This window comes from Notechis scutatus, chromosome 5 (assembly GCF_049901735.1).
Source record: "Notechis scutatus isolate UNSWTSFEM ecotype Mainland chromosome 5, rNotScu1.2, whole genome shotgun sequence".
Lineage (NCBI taxonomy): Eukaryota > Metazoa > Chordata > Lepidosauria > Squamata > Elapidae > Notechis > Notechis scutatus.
In genome coordinates this window covers 31788665-31805542 of record NC_142013.1, presented here as the reverse complement: position 1 = coordinate 31805542, position 16878 = coordinate 31788665, and the positions used below count along the sequence as shown (strand labels likewise).

General features: G+C 36.7%; 1 protein-coding gene across 1 annotated transcript in view; it reads left to right on the top strand.

The window, feature by feature from the left end:
- Positions 1-16878, top strand: part of ABI3BP (ABI family member 3 binding protein) — a 173107-nt gene that overhangs the window by 119579 nt on the left and 36650 nt on the right. The window contains exons 63-72 of the mRNA XM_087966474.1: positions 92-160; positions 501-581; positions 672-740; positions 1056-1136; positions 1520-1588; positions 2793-2834; positions 3341-3409; positions 5725-5784; positions 13125-13199; positions 14707-14781. Coding sequence (XP_087822600.1) covers positions 92-160; positions 501-581; positions 672-740; positions 1056-1136; positions 1520-1588; positions 2793-2834; positions 3341-3409; positions 5725-5784; positions 13125-13199; positions 14707-14781 — 690 coding nt within the window. The remainder of the gene's footprint in view (positions 1-91; positions 161-500; positions 582-671; positions 741-1055; positions 1137-1519; positions 1589-2792; positions 2835-3340; positions 3410-5724; positions 5785-13124; positions 13200-14706; positions 14782-16878) is intronic.

Genomic DNA, 16878 nt, shown 5'->3' with positions numbered 1-16878 from the left:
TTAAGGTAAAATAACTCTTAGGCTGACATAGGTGAAACCACGTCCACGTATACAATGTGAACTTATTTGGGGGTTCTTTGCTTTTTTCTAGTTTCAACTGAGGACGATAATTATCTTCCTAAAGTCTTGAGCACGCCAGATCTTCCAATTACCAAATCTGGTAATTATGTGTTATCATATGGTTGATAAAAAGTAGACAGTGTGATTATTGGTAGATTGTGCACTCTTGGTGGCTACTTCGAAGCAAAGAGTTCCTGATTGAACATAACTTTGAAAGACTTCCCTGCAGATAATATGCAGAGCTTTAGAAATACATAGTATTGGGAGAACATTCACTTTTTTCAAGCTACTTTAGATCTTTGTTTTCCCAGGTTAAACTTTGTTACCCTTTGAGAATTCTTTCTTCTTCAGTTCAAAATCCTTTCAAAAGTAACATGGTATTTTGAATCCTGTACTTCGCTGTCAAATGTAGATTAATTTTGGATTGGACTTCCTTTCAGATTCTTATAAAACAAGCCCGGTTCCGCCAAAGTATAAAGAGACCAACTACATCATGCCCATAGTACAAGACATGAAACATGGTAGAGTGACTTTTTTTTAACATTCTTCTTTCTACCTCTAGAACTTATCTAGTATATACATTTATCTTGGGGTTCTTTGCTTTTTTCCAGTTTCAACTGTGGATTATAAAAATCTTCCTAAAGTCTTGACCACACCAAAACTTCCAATTACCAAACATGGTAATTATATGTTCTCATATGTTTGATAAAATTATATGTGGATTGATTGTTAGTAGATAAAGCATTCCTGGTGGTTGTTTAGAAATAACGAGTCTGTGCACTGAACAGAATTGGAACAACATGCCCGCAGATCACGTGTAGAACATCATTACATAGATAGATAATATTAGAAGGCCATATAGTTTTTATCGTGCTACTTTTGATGTTCATTTTCCTGAAATTACCCATTTATCATATGATTAGCATCACACAGTATTTGGAATCCTATGCTCCCTGTCAATTTACAGCCTAATTCTATACTGGACTTCCTTTCAGTTTCTTATGAACCAAGCCCTGTTCCATCAAAATTTAAAGAACCTGGCTCCATCCTTGAAGAAGTGCCAGACAGGAAACTTGGTAGAGTGACATTTTTTTATATACTACTGTCTGATCCTTTACAAGATAAGTTCTTACATCTATCTAGTGTAATCTTCTCAAAAGGATTTACAAAATCCAGACCCTGGAAATTACTATATGCACAAGGTCTGAGCATATTATTGAATGCTCTGAAAGACCAAGTAGAATGAAGGGACACTTTTCAACCAGAATACAAAACATACAAATCTCCTGGATCCCTTTATATGAAAGATGAAAATCCTTCCAAGACGATATATTTCTTCATAATGGTGTCATGCCTGATCATTCCATTTTAAAATGAAATAACTCTTAGGCTTATATAGCCAAAACCATGTCCACATGTACAATGTGAACTTATTTGGGGGTTGTTTGCTTGTTTCTAGTTTCAACTTTGGATTATAATTATCTTCCTAAAGTCTTGACCACGCCAGAACTCCCAGTTACCAAATATGGTAATTATATTTTCTCATACGTTAGATAAAATTGAAGATAATTTGTTGTTGCAACATAATTCATTCCCCAAGGCTGCACTGAACATAACTTTTTAAAACATGTCTGTGGTCATCTGCAGCACTTCGCTACACCAGTGCATAGTATTAGCAGACCATTCCCTTTCATTCATGTTACTTAGATCTTTATTTTCCTGAGGTTTAACTCCCATTACACTTTTAGAATTTTTTCTTCTTCAGTTCAAAATCCTTTCATAAGATACGGTTAATATCATATGGTAGTTTGAATCTTGTACCTTCCTGTCAAAAGCGAAATTAAATCTAGACTGGACTTCCTTTCAGCTTCCTATGAATCAAGCCCTGATCCATCAAAATTTAGAAAACTTGACTACATCTTTTCAGAAGTGCCAGAAAGGAAACGTGGTGGAGTGACTTTTTATTTACTTTTTTCTGCCTTACTACAAGAACTTCTTGAACCTCTATGGCATAATTTTATTCAATAGTACTATGAAGTCAGTACTATGAAGTCAGTAAAATTATAAATTGTATAAATTCTAAATGTTGTGATCCAATACTGAATCACCCTGAATGTACCCTTTATAGAATGGGAATAGAGGTAAACTTCACAATCCAAGACATTCACCATATACATTAAAACTTCCTATGAGAGTCCATATAGAGGAATAAGACCCATCTGAGGCAATATTTTTCTTCATCTTCAGATCATGCATTTTATGACGGCATATTTCTGATTCATGTTTGTAAAATATTTAAAATTATTTTGGGGTACATAGGTGTCCTTCAATGTTGACATCCTAAATTTGAGGGGGGGGTTGGTTGCTTGTTTTTATTTTCAGCTGGGGCTTATAATTATTTTCGTCAACTCTTGACCATGCCAAAGCACCCATTTACTAACCTGATAATTGTTATGCATTAGATAAAATTGTTTTCAGTATGATTCTTAGTAGATAGGTAGATCATGCATTCCTGGTCACTCCTTGGACATGAGTATTTTCTGGATTGAACACAACTTTGGAACATGTGCTCAGGTGCATTAATTCTTATTAGTTTCTAATCTTAGTTTCTAAGATTATATATCAATTTCTGTTTTTAAAGCTACAATATTTTTTTGTAAATTAGTGTTGCAGTTACAGGCATTCGGAAAGGTTTTCCATATACTAATAGTTCCCTTTTTTCCCCGGTACAGTTTTGGAACCTATTACGTTTAGCAATGAACTTCCAATAGTAGGTAATAGTGTTTTCCTGGCACACTGATTAATTTTCTTATTTTACTTTCTTGTTCAGAAATCCATTACATGTTCTTTTCTGTAAGATCATCTAACATCATCTTTTTTTCATTAAATCCCATCCTTTCTCTAGGTTTGCTAGTCATTTAGCACTGAAGACTTTTAACCATTCTATTTATTTTTTTTCCACAGTACTGCTTTTTCTTTCTTTCCTTGCACAGTGATTCAGTCATGTGAAAATAACTGGAAGTGGCCATATTATACGCAGTGAACTCCCACGTGTTTGTAATTTCCATTTCTTTTTTAAGCTGGCTCCTGAAATTTTCATAAATCACTAATTTTATATATGTATTGAGGCTACTCTTTCCAACCCTTTTGTGTGGCTGATTTTGTACACTTCATATCCACAGCATGTTTCTTCACCTTCACCTTCACATTCAATTTTAAAATGCCTGACCTGACCCTATTTACATCTTAATAATTTTGAAGATATTTTTTTCTTTTTCAGATGCAGAAACCAAGCATCATGTTCCGATCACTAAAACAACAGTCAACCCATTGCTACTACCAAAATCTGGTAAATTTTTATATTGTTATTTAAATTCTCTCCATGTGTCAAAGCCTGCATTAAAAAAAAACCTACATAATTTGGGAATAAAAATTTATTAGTTTTGTCCTTTTAGCAGTGTTTTTCTTATTAAATTTGTCTCTGAGAGGCATATAAGAGAAAGTAATCCAAGAAAAAAAGCAACAAATAGTAATAATCAATAATAGAAAATCTGGCCCATACTCCTCTCATGGATCCAAAAGCAATAGCCACTCAGTCATGGAAGGGATGATCTGAACTTATTTTTCCCCTTCAGACTTCCATAATCTTCAGATACTGTGACAGAACCTCAACAACTTTTAGTTGTTTGAGTGAGGACAGATTTATATAGTTGACTGTCATCAGAATACTGATAATGCTTTTTACCTCATGCAGAGGAATAATCCACCCACCCCCTTCATTTCATGTAGATGTTAAAAAAGAAGTAGGGATGGCATAGAGCTATGATGCGCCCACAAAGAAGAGCTTTCAGACTAGACTCCAAAACCGCAGCCAGATAGATGGATGGATGGATGGATAGATAGATAGACAGACAGACAGACAGACAGACAGAGAGACAGACAGACAGATAGATAGATATTTCTAATTCTAATTATGCCAAATGAATTTCTAATAAGAAACCTGATTTCAGTATCTCTGCCCGTGTACAATAATTACTTCTAAATAAAACACTACATGTTTTATTTCTTTTCCCAGCTGTTCTATGCATCAAAATCTATTTAAGCAGGGGTGGGATTCAAATTTCTTAAGAACCGGTTTTGTGGGCGTGGCCTAATGTCTGAGTGTGGCTTGGTGGTCATATGACTTGGTGGGCATGGCTTGCTGACTGGATGTGGCTTGGCAATCACATGACTGGCTGGGTGTGGCTTGTATGTAAATATTGTAAATATTTATTTTTTTATTAAAAAAGAGCAACTTTACCCAAAATCAGGCAAAGCAGGCAGGCAGATTGAGTTGCTCACAGAATCACAGATTCACTTAGAGATCTATCTATCTGCAATCTGCTACCTGAGTCTATCACATAAAATTTTCTTGCAAGCAAACTCACAAAATTAACTCACAACACACCAAGTGTGTAAATATTGATTTTTTTTATTTTAAAAAAGAGCAACTTTTACCCAAAATCAAGCAAAGCAGGCAGACAAATTGAGTTGCTCACAGAATCACAGATTCACTTAGAGATCTACCATTCTACAATCTTCTATCTGAGTCTGCATTGAAAAATAGAAACTTCAGTCCTAAGGAAGGTTCAGCTCTGTTTTTAGATTAGCTAGAAAGCAAGAAATCCAATGATTTCCTGCTTTCTAGCTAATCTAAATCTCCCGGCACAGCAGAAAAACTGATGGTTGGGAAAAAGAAAAATAGAAACTTAGCAGGCAAGTTTGATGGTGCGCATGCCAGGTAAGGAGTGAGTGGGCGGGTTGGGGAGGGGAGGAGCCAGGCAGTGGCAAAATTTGCCAGTTCTCCTAACTGAGCAGAATCATAACAACTGGTTCTATAGAACCGGTCCGACCAGGTAGAATCCCACCCATGCATTTAGGTATTAAAATGTATGTCCCATCTATATTTTATACAATATTCAGTGCTTACCATGACTAAAAATACACACACAAAATAAAAATAAAAAACAATTACTTTTATATTAATTTTGTTCAAATTTAAATAAATTCAACTAACAAAGTTTTAGTAGAAAAGTTGGTTTTTTATGACTTCTTGAAGTCCTGGGAGACTGGAAGCCAAATGTGCTTCCTAGGAATGCACATTATAACCTGGGACGTGCACATTATCACCCTTTCCAAGGAACGAACTGGGTCAATTACTAGTGAAAGTGAGTTGATTCTCAAAAGGGCCTCTTCTGATAATCTATGGAGCCAGATTGGATCCATAAAAAGAGACATGGCACTTCAAGGAATGAGATGCATTTTTAGCTTTTCTGGAGGAAACAGTGGAGTCCTTTGTGGTCTCTGACCTTGGTTATTTTATTTCAACAGAAAACCCGCCATCTCTTTCCTGTCAGTTACTACAAATGCAACTTAAAAGGCTTGGGAAGCCCTTTTGTGTCTGAATAGTCTCATCACTAATACAAAACCAGTCAGCCATTGACACCTATTTCTTTGTGCATAGATTTAAACTATTATAAAAGAATGTTACGTGTCTTTTAAATTCTATAAAATACACTTTGTTCACATGTGCATGTTGGTAAATGTGCCAGTCAGTATACAGCCCAAGGGTCTGGAAAAATGTATCAATCAATAACTAGCATTCTTGGTTTTTTTTTCCTTAAGAGAAAAATCATGCCAGACATAAACCTCAGACCAGCACTGAAGTCCCACAGCCTCGGCATGGTAAATCCCTATTTATTTTGTGTCAATACACTGATCACATTGGTTATTTTAATATTTTGGCCATAGCTAGGAATTCTTTTCCTAAAAGTGTGATTCACTACTTAAAGAAATCTAAGACATCCAATCTATACTGCATAATCAGCATCATATGTTCTTATAATAGTATTGTATGTTACAGTAGATCACATTATGTTCTCATTAAGAGTTAACTGAAAACAGCAAGAAAAATATTCTGTGCTCTTAAAGAGATGTAGTTTTATTTTTACACTGAAAATAATTTGGGAAAAAAAGGATGATAATGATTGCTCATTTCAAGAATCAGATTATGAAAATACTTTCTCAATAGTTTTTGATGGATGGAAGTGCTCCGTCGAGCCTCACTGTGCAGCGAAAACTGTGCACGTGCAGCGTGTGCACATTTTCAGCGAACCAGCACAGACCTCATTTGAACTCAAATGTTTTTATTTATCTTTCTTGTCACTTGATGAAACAGCTCCCTTGAGTAAGAACTAACACATTTTTTTAGTTAGACACGCCAGTGGTTTTAGTTAAGTAATGGAAAAGAGCCTGAGAGGTGGTTTCTCTTGTATAGAACTCAGACCCACCGTACTCCATTGTATCCAATTCAGAGAATTAATATTGTAGTTTAGTTTTTAGCTTTTTTAATCAGTATTTTTATAACAGTACTTATATTTATAGCATCGCGTTTTATTAAACAGTCACATTATTATTACTGATTTTTATTGGAGATGATAGATAGATAGATAGATAGATAGATAGATAGATAGATAGATAGATAGATAGATAGATAGATAGATTAGAGACAGAGACAGATGTGTGTGTGCATATATATATATGTGTGTGTGTGTGTGTGTTTTCTTAAGTTTGTATATACACATATACCTATACCTACACATACACAAACACACACACACACACACAAATATATATATATATATATATATATATATATATATATATATATATATATATATATATATATATATATATATATATATATATATATTTGTTTCTTAATATATATATAATGTTTTCTTAAGTTTTCGCGGGTACTTACATGTATGGTGTTCAGCTTGGTTCGGGTATTTTCCCATGTCATTGTAGTTCTTTTAAAGTTGTAGCAACGTTTCAGCAGAATCTCATCTGCCATCATCAGGCTTCTGTATTGTGTCCGTCTGTGGGTCAGACTTTTACAGTGGTTTCAGATTTAAATTTGGGGCAGCCTATTGCTGTGCCAGAATGGTTTTTTCTTCATCCTGATTGGTTGGGAGTCTTGGTCTGTGTTTATTGGTCTTGGAGTTTGCTGTGTTCTGCTTGATGGGTGTCTCTGATATCTTCTGTCTGTTTTTTGGCTCTTTTTGTATCTTGATTGGCTGGCAGCATTGTGTTACTTTAATGGAGGCCTTTAGTGCAGCTTGGCTCGGGTAAATGGATGGCTATCATTAGTTAGGAAGCTGGGTTTCATCTGGGTGCCTGGTTGGGGTGTGTTTGAGCTGGAGGTATCAGGGGGATCTGTTTGTGCCCAGGTGTTTGCCTGGCTTGTGGTGTGGAGATTTTTTGTTTGTGAGTGCAGGCTTCCAAATGATTGACAGCCTGGTGGAATCATCTCTTCTGTTCATGCTTTCTGGTCTTTTTCAATCTCTATGGCTTCTCTGATGACTCTGTGGCTAGGGTTTTCCATAGTGGCCAGGGTTTTGGTGCCATTGAAGTTGATGCTATGACCTGTAGCTTCCATGTGTTGGACTAGTGAGGAAGTGTGTTCCAGCTTTTTGACTGCATTTTTGTGTTCATCCAGGCGGGTACTTATTCTTCTATTGGTCTGTCCAATGTATGTGGCCGGGCATGATGCACAGGGGACTTCGTATATGCCTTGGTTTTCCAGGTCAATTTTATCTTTGGGGTTGCTAAGGATGGCTGCTATTTTTCTGTCTGTTTTGAAGGCAGTCCTGATGTGATGTCTGTGTAGTACCTTACTAATTTTGTCTGTAGTACCTCTTATGTAGGGCAGGACAGCTGTTCCACGGGTCTGTTCATCTTCTGGGTCTCTATTATGTTTCAGTGTGTTTTTTGTGGATCAAGCTGGTGATTTTGCTTTTGTGGAAGCCGTTGGCTGTCAGTACTTTAGTCAGGGTGCATAGTTCAGCCTTAATGTGTGTCTTGTCTGCCAGGCGTTTGGTTCTGGTAATTAGTGTTTTAGCCACGGAGTTTATCTGTGCTGGGTGGTGGTGGGATTGGGCGTTGAGGTAGCGGTTGGTGTGTGTTATCTTCTGGTATATGGTGTGTCCTAGTGTGCCATCTGTTTTTTTGTAGATTAGTACATCTAGGAATGGTAGTTGTTTGTTTGTTTCTGTTTCCATGGTGAACTTGATTTTGGGGTGTGCGCTGTTTAGGTGTGTTAGGAAATTGTTTAGGTTTTCTTGTCCATGGGGCCAAATCACGAATGTGTCATCGATGTATCTTAACCATAGTTTGGGTTTGAGGATGGCATTGGCCAGGGCTCTGGATTCGAATTCTTCCATGAACAGGTTAGCAATGACAGGTGACAGTGGTGATCCCATGGGGGCTCCTTCTATTTGTTTGTATCTTTGTCCTTTGTATATGAAATATGTGTTGGTTAAGCAGTGTTCTGTTAGTTCCATGAGATGTTTGGCTGGTTGGTATTTATTTTTGATGATTTCAAGGGTGTCTTTTATCGGGACTTGAGTGAATAGTGAAACCACGTCAAAACTTACAAGCAGATCTTCTTGCTCCACGTGTAGATCTTTGATCATTTCCAAGAAGTGGTATGAGTTTTGTACATGTGAAGCTGCTGTTTCAGCATGGGGCTGTAGCTGCTTTGCTAGGTATTTAGCTAGGTTTTGTAGTGGTGCTCCTCTGGAGCTGACTATGGGTCTGAGAGGTATGCCTTCTTTGTGTATTTTTGGGAGGCCGTATAGTTTGGGGCATCTGGAAGATTTCTCCCTGGGTATAATCGTGTGTTGGATCTCTTTGCTTATGTGGCTGGTTATAATTTTCTTCTTGGTTAATTTTTCCAGATATGTGGTTGGGTCTGTGTTTATGGGTTTGTATGTGGAGTCTTGGAGTAGGTCTGTCAATTTTGTTTCGTAGTCTTTTCTGTCCATTACTACAGTGGCATTTCCTTTGTCTGCTGGGAGGATGATTATGCTGCTATCTCTTTTCAGGGTTTGTAGTGCTTTAATTTCATTTTTCTGTAAGTTGCTTTTGGGTGGCTTGCTTGTGCATAGGATATTGGTAACTTGGTGTCTTATTTTATCAGCTTCATCTGTATTTAATTTAGTTAGGCTGGATTCTACTGCACATATGATGGATTCTGTGGGGATTTTTTGGGGTGCTATAGCATAATTGAATCCTTTGGTTAGAACATCTGTTTCTGTTTTGGTGAGTTCTCTGTTGGAAACGTTGTGCACTAATTGTTTCAGGTGTTGTTGTGAGTTGTTGGGGGTTTTCTTGTCATGTTCTAATTTCTTTAATTTTTTCAATAATTTTTCCTGTTTGTAAATGCCTTCAGAATCAGCTCTCCAAGTTGTAAGTTGTTTTATCTTGTCCCAAAGTAGAGGGTGGATTTTGCTGCTCAGTTCCAGGTGTAGTGCTAGCAAATCTTTGTTTAACTGATCTAATCGGAATCTCTTACTTATATATATAGTATTCAGCTTTGTTCGGGTATTTTCCCACGTCATTATAGTTGTGCTTTTAAAGTTGTAGCAACGTTTCGGCAGAATCTCATCTGCCATCATCATTCTGCCGAAACGTTGCTATAGATTCTGCCGAAACGTTGCTACAACTTTAAAAGCACAACTATAATGACGTGAGAAAATAACCGAACAAAGCTGAATACCCCCCCACACACAAACATATACATATACATATACATATACATATACATATACATATACATATACATATACATATACATATACATATACATATACATATACATATATATATATATATATATATATATATATATATATATATGTATGGCCTTCAGCTTCAGACACCAATCAAGCAGAACACAGCAAACTCCGAGACCAATAAACACAGACCAAGACTCCCAACCAATCAGGATGAAGAAAAAACCATTCTGGCACAGCAATAGGCTGCACCAAATTTAAATCTGAAACCACTGTAAAAGTCTGACTCACAAACGAACACTATACAGAAGCCTGATGATGGCAGATGAGATTCTGCTGAAACGTTGCTACAACTTTAAAAGCACAACTATAATGACGTGGGAAAATACCCGAACAAAGCTGAAGGCCATACATGTAAGTACCGCGAAAACTTAAGAAAACAAATATCAAACCTCTACGGGAGGGATTAAACAGCCAGATCAAAACCTACGAGAAACTGGAAATTAAAAGAGCAGGAATACTATGTGACCTCCAATTCCTACGCAGCTGCAGAGATAACAATACTACACCAACCTGCTTCAAATTAAAATTTCATCAAAGCACAGCAGCCACTAAACGTATCCTGAAAAGAACTGAAATGGCTCTACTAAGGAACGAGCTTCACAGTAAGAGATTCCAATTAGATCAGTTAAACAAAGATTTGCTAGCACTACACCTCAAATTGAGCAGCAAAATCCACCCTCTACTTTGGGACAAGATAAAACAACTCACAACTTGGAGAGCTGAATCTTCAAGCACTTACAAACAGGCAAAGCTCTTGAAAAAATTAAAGAAATTAGAACATGACAAGAAAACCCCCAACAACTCACAACAACACCTGAAACAATTAGTGTACAATGTTTCCAACAGAGAACTCACCAAAACAGAAACAGAAGTCCTAACCAAAGGATTCAACTATGCTATAGCACCCCAAAAAATCCCCACAGAATCCATCATATGTGCAGTAGAATCCAGCCTAACTAAATTAAATACAGATGAAGCTGATAAAATAAGACACCAAGTTACCAACATCCTATGCACAAGCAAACCACCAAAAAGCAACTTACAGCAAAATGAAATTAAAGCGCTACAAACCATGAAAAGAGACAGCAGCATAATCATCCTCCCAGCAGATAAAGGGAATGCCACTGTAGTAATGGACAGAAAAGACTATGAAACAAAATTGACAGACGTACTTCAAGACTCCACATACAAACCCATAAACACAGACCCAACCACATATCTGGAAAAATTAACCAAGAAGGAAATTATAACCAGCCACATAAGCAAAGAGATCCAACACACGATCATACCCAGAGAGAAATCTTCCAGATGCCCCAAGCTATACGGCCTCCCAAAAATACACAAAGAAGGCATACCTCTCAGACCCATAGTCAGCTCCAGAGGAGCACCACTACAAAACCTAGCTAAACACCTAGCAAAAGAGCTACAGCCCCATGCTGAAACAGCAGCTTCTCATGTAAAAAACTCATACCACTTCTTGGAAATGATCAAAGATCTACATGTGGAGCAAGAAGATCTGCTTGTAAGTTTTGACGTGGTTTCACTATTCACTCAAGTCCCGATAAAAGAGACCCTTGAAATCATCAAAAATAAATACCAACCAGCTAAACACCTCATGGAACTAACAGAACACTGCTTAACCAACACATATTTCATATACAAAGGACAAAGATACAAACAAATAGAAGGAGCCCCCATGGGATCACCACTGTCACCTGTCATTGCTAACCTGTTCATGGAAGAATTCGAATCCAGAGCCCTGGCCAATGCCATCCTCAAACCCAAACTATGGTTAAGATACATCGATGACACATTCGTGATTTGGCCCCATGGACAAGAAAACCTAAACAATTTCCTAACACACCTAAACAGCGCACACCCCAAAATCAAGTTCACCATGGAAACAGAAACAAACAAACAACTACCATTCCTAGATGTACTAATCTACAAAAAAACAGATGGCATACTAGGACACACCATATACCAGAAGAAAACACACACCAACCGCTACCTCAACGCCCAATCCCACCACCACCCAGCACAGATAAACTCCGTGGCTAAAACACTAATTACTAGAACCAAACGCCTGGCAGACAAGACACACATTAAGACTGAACTATGCACCCTGACTAAAATATTGACAGCCAACGGCTTCCACAAAAGCAAAATCACCAACTTGATCCACAAAAACACACTGAGACATAATAGAGACCCAGAAGATGAACAGACCCATGGAACAGCTGTCCTGCCCTACATAAGAGGCACTACAGACAAAATTAGTAAGATACTATACAGACACCACATCAAGACTGCCTTCAAAACAGACAGAAAAATAGCAGCCATCCTCAGAAACCCCAAAGACAAAATTGACCTGGAAAACCAAGGCATATACGAAGTCCCCTGTGCATCATGCCCGGCCACATACATTGGACAGACCAATAGAAGAATAAGCACCCGCCTGGATGAACACAAAAAATGCAGTCAAAAAGCTGGAACACACTTCCTCACTAGTCCAACACATGGAAGCCACAGGTCATAGCATCAACTTCAATGGCACCAAAACCCTAGCCACTATAGAAAATTCCAGCCACAGAATCATCAGAGAAGCCATAGAGATTGAAAAAGACCAGAAAGCATGAACAGAAGAGATGATTCCACCAGGCTGTCAATCATTTGGAAGCCTGCACTCACAAACAAAAAAATCTCCACACCACAAGCCAGGCAAACACCTGGGCACAAACAGATCCCCCCTGATACCTCCAGCTCAAACACATCCCAACCAGGCACCCAGATGAAACCCAGCTTCCTAACTAATGATAGCCGTCCATTTACCCGGAGCCAAGCTGCACTAAAGGCCTCCAATAAAGTAAAACAATGCTGCCAGCCAATCAAGATACAAAAAGAGCCAAAAAACAGACAGAAGATATTAGAGACACCAATCAAGCAGAACACAGCAAACTCCGAGACCAATAAACACAGACCAAGACTCCCAACCAATCAGGATGAAGAAAAAACCATTCTGGCACAGCAATAGGCTGCACCAAATTTAAATCTGAAACCACTGTAAAAGTCTGACTCACAGACGGACACAATACAGAAGCCTGATGATGGCAGATGAGATTCTGCTGAAACGTTGCTACAACTTTAAAAGCACAACTATAATGACGTGGGAAAATACCCGAACAAAGCTGAAGGCCATACATGTAAGTACCCGCGAAAACTTAAGAAAACTATACACACACACACACACACACACACACACACACACACACACACACATACATACATATATATATATATATAAAAATTGTAGGACTGTTTTTCTGAATTCTCTATAGTTTGGTATATTAAAGTTTTAAAAAATCTCAGTATAATTTCTTACAGCTCCTAAGGAAGCACATGAAGTTCCAACCAGACTAATAACTTCTTCCAGTCCTGATATAACCCCAAACAAATCCAGTGAGTAATTCATTATTTTGACTTTCAGGAATTTGTTTTAAATATATTTAATAGAGTTCCATCTTACATAGTCACATAAAATAATGTGAGAAAAACATGTATTTGTGTATAACTAAAATGAAAAAATGAAAAAAAAACCTGTTTTGTGTCTATGTTCGTGTGTGTGTGAGAGAGAGGGGGGGGAGAGAGGGAGAGAGAGAGAGAGATGCATTTCAAAAATGGTGGGATGAAAAATCACACATTATAAAATAAAAGTTAATTGATTTTTCAGGAAAAATAGAATAGAAACTTATCTGTTAAAATATAGGACAGACATGCTAACAGAGTATAAAACAAAAGAATGAATTCATTCTTAGCAACCAGAATAACATTTTTTCTTTTAAACCACATTTTTGGCTTATTAAAAAAAAGTTTCCTTTTTTGTAATTTCTCATGTAAAAGGCATTTCCAGGTTTAGAAAATAACCAGGAGATTGTCTTTGCCATTAACCTAAACAATTTTTGCAACTTGGATTATGCTCAGAATACCTTTAACATGAGAACGTTGCACAACAGATGTAAAGTTAACCCTTTATTCTATATATTTAAATCAGTACAAATTTAACTATTTTACATGTTTGCTATTTGAATTAGATATCCATTTCCCCCCTTATATTAATGAAATCTAATATAATTTGAACGACCAGTAAGATTTTTTCAAGTCAATTTGAAATAAGTAAAGTAAGATTATTTACTTATTTAAAAAAAAACCTTTTCAAGCTTTTGCTATTTGAAAAAGTCATATTCCCTAAAAAGAATTATCTGAAAATAAAAGAAAAAAACACCTTAGATTAAGGCACAGGATCAAGGCACAGGACCCAAATGAGTTGCAAATGCCAGCATTTTTGCCAGATTAAACAGCAAAATAGAATCTCCCTTGGAATAAAGAGTTGTAACTGTTCTTGTTTTCCATTTTCTTGAGAAACTGAAGTTCTGAAAATGCAGCTACTGAAAGGATGAATTAAAAATTGCTGCTGTTATGACACAGGAAGACATGATCTCTAACATACACTCAATTACATTGCAAACGGAGTTTCTATGACAAACTCCTACAATTTAGATGGGGAAAAAATGTTTTCTCTGTTCTTAATATACAGTACTCTAGCTGGTATCTACCACATGTGTTAGAATTAGCCTTTCAGAATTTGCACATATTTGAAAAAATTGTGTAAGAATGGATTTTGAGCCAGAAAAAATTCAAGTGACACCATCCTTCTTCCAAGAAAAAAGGTACTCTGGTGTCAAATTTGCAATCTAGACTGGAAACTGTTAATCCAAAGAATAAATTTAAAACTATAAGTAAAGCAGCAAAATTGATCGATTCCCTTCTAGTTCTTCTGGTCTCTCTTGTGAATTCTTTTGTGAATTCTATTTTTTTTTTTTTTGTAATTGCTATTTCTTGAATCACTATGATAAATAATTCTCACACAAGGACATCATTTCATATTAAATTTGTTGCTTCTTTTCAGGTCTAAATATCAAATATCATGATCCATCCAAACCTAAAAGTCATCCTGGTCAAAAAACACAACAATCAAAACCAGGTAGATATATCATTGTTATTTTATATCACACTGTTTCTTTCACTAAAACTGCACCATTAAACTTCCACATTGGGTATATTTATGAATACATTTATTTATTTTATTTATTTGATTTGCCAATTGTTTACAAGATAATAAGTATAAGTGTATACATAGTTGTGAATACATGAAATGGATACATATAAGAAAAATAAAAGAAGAATAAGAGAAACAATAGGACAGGGACGGTAGGCACGTTGGTGCGCTTATGCACGCCCCCCTACAGACCTCTTAGGAAAGGGTGTGAGGTCAATAGTAGACAGTCTAAGGTTAAAGTTTTTGGGGTTTGGGGAAGAAACTACAGAGTCGGGTAGAGTATTCCAGACATTGACCACTCTATTGCTGAAGTCGTATTTCCTGCAATCAAGTTTGGTGCGGTTAACTTTGAGTTTGTATCTATTGTGTGCTCTTGTGTTGTTATGGTTGAAGCTGAAGTATTCATTGACAGGTAGGACATTGCAATGTATGATTTTATATACCATGCTTAAATCAGACCGAAGACGGCGTAATTCAAGGTTTTCTAGTTCTAGAATTTCAAGTCTGGTGGCATAAGGTATTCTACAACGAGTAGAGGAGTGGAGAACTCTTCTTGTGAAATATTTCTGGACTTTCTCAACTGTGTTAATATCAGATACGTAATGTGGGTTCCAGACTGATGAACTGTATTCGAGTATTGGTCTAGCAAATGTTTTGTATGCTCTGCTTAGTAGTGTGATATTACCAGAGAAAAAGCTACGTAGGATTAGGTTAACAACTCTTAATGCCTTTTTGGCTATGTAGTTGCAGTGGGCTCTAGCACTTAGATCATTAGAGGTGAGTATTCCAAGGTCCTTTACAGAGCTTGGGTCATCAACAAGATCTTGACTATTCAGCTTGTATTTTATTTTCTGATTATTTTTTTTTGCCAATATGTAAGACAGAGCATTTATTTGTTGAGATTTGAAGTTGCCATTTGTTAGACCATTCTGATACATAGTCAAGATCTTTTTGTAGGGTAGCAGTATTGTCTGTGGTATTGAACAGCTTTACATCATCAGCGAAAAGAACGCAATTGCTCTTAATATGATCACAGAGGTCATTTATGTAGAGTATGAAGAGAGTTGGTCCTAGAACACTGCCTTGGGGGACACCACTATTGACAGGGACAGAATTTGATAGGACACTCCCAATTTTGACCATTTGTTGTCTGTTTGCCAGGAATGCTTCTATCCAGTTATGCAGTTGTCCAGAGATACCATAGGATTTTATTTTTAGGAGTAGTTTGTCGTGTACCACTGAATCAAAGGCTTTACAGATTGCGTCTATTGCTTTGCCCTGGTCGAGTTGTGTCGTCCATATGTTTTTGCAGTGTAAGAGTTGCAGATTACAGGATAGTTTTTTTCTGAAACCAAATTGTTTATTGGAGAGTAGGTTGTTTGTCTCTAAGTGGAGGATGATGGATTGGTTAATAATTGATTCCATGACTTTACAGGTGACGCAGCATAAGGAGATTGGTCTGTAATTTTCAACTAGGCTTGGGTCTCCCTTTTTGAAGATGGGGATGACTGTGGCTTGTGACCATAGGTTAGGCAAGGAGCTGGTCCTGAAAGATATACAACAAAATACAACAAACCCAGACAGGACAGAATGTTGAATTTAGTAATTCTTAGATTGTAACCACTTCTTCCCTTTTATAGATTATTTACATAAAATAGTCTCATTCATTGTGTATAGTTTATCTCAGGATTCATTTCCAGGATCTTTTGGCTCTTTCTCTCTCTTTCCCTTACTCCCTCTCTTTTTATATACATTTTCAACTTGTATTTAAATTTTATAATTTGCTCAGGAGTTCAGTATAATTATTTAGTCTAACAAATTACTATGGAAACTTTTAAAATAATAAATAAGATCCCTTTTAGCATATGCAAAGCATCCTATTGTTACCCCATCCATGATAATTACCATGAACTTGATCATTAGTGTCCATAAATCCAAAGAAAGGTTGAAATGTTTTCAGAAACTGTGTATGTACTTAAATTCTCAACTTAGAAATAGGCCTTAGACAAATATTTAATATCA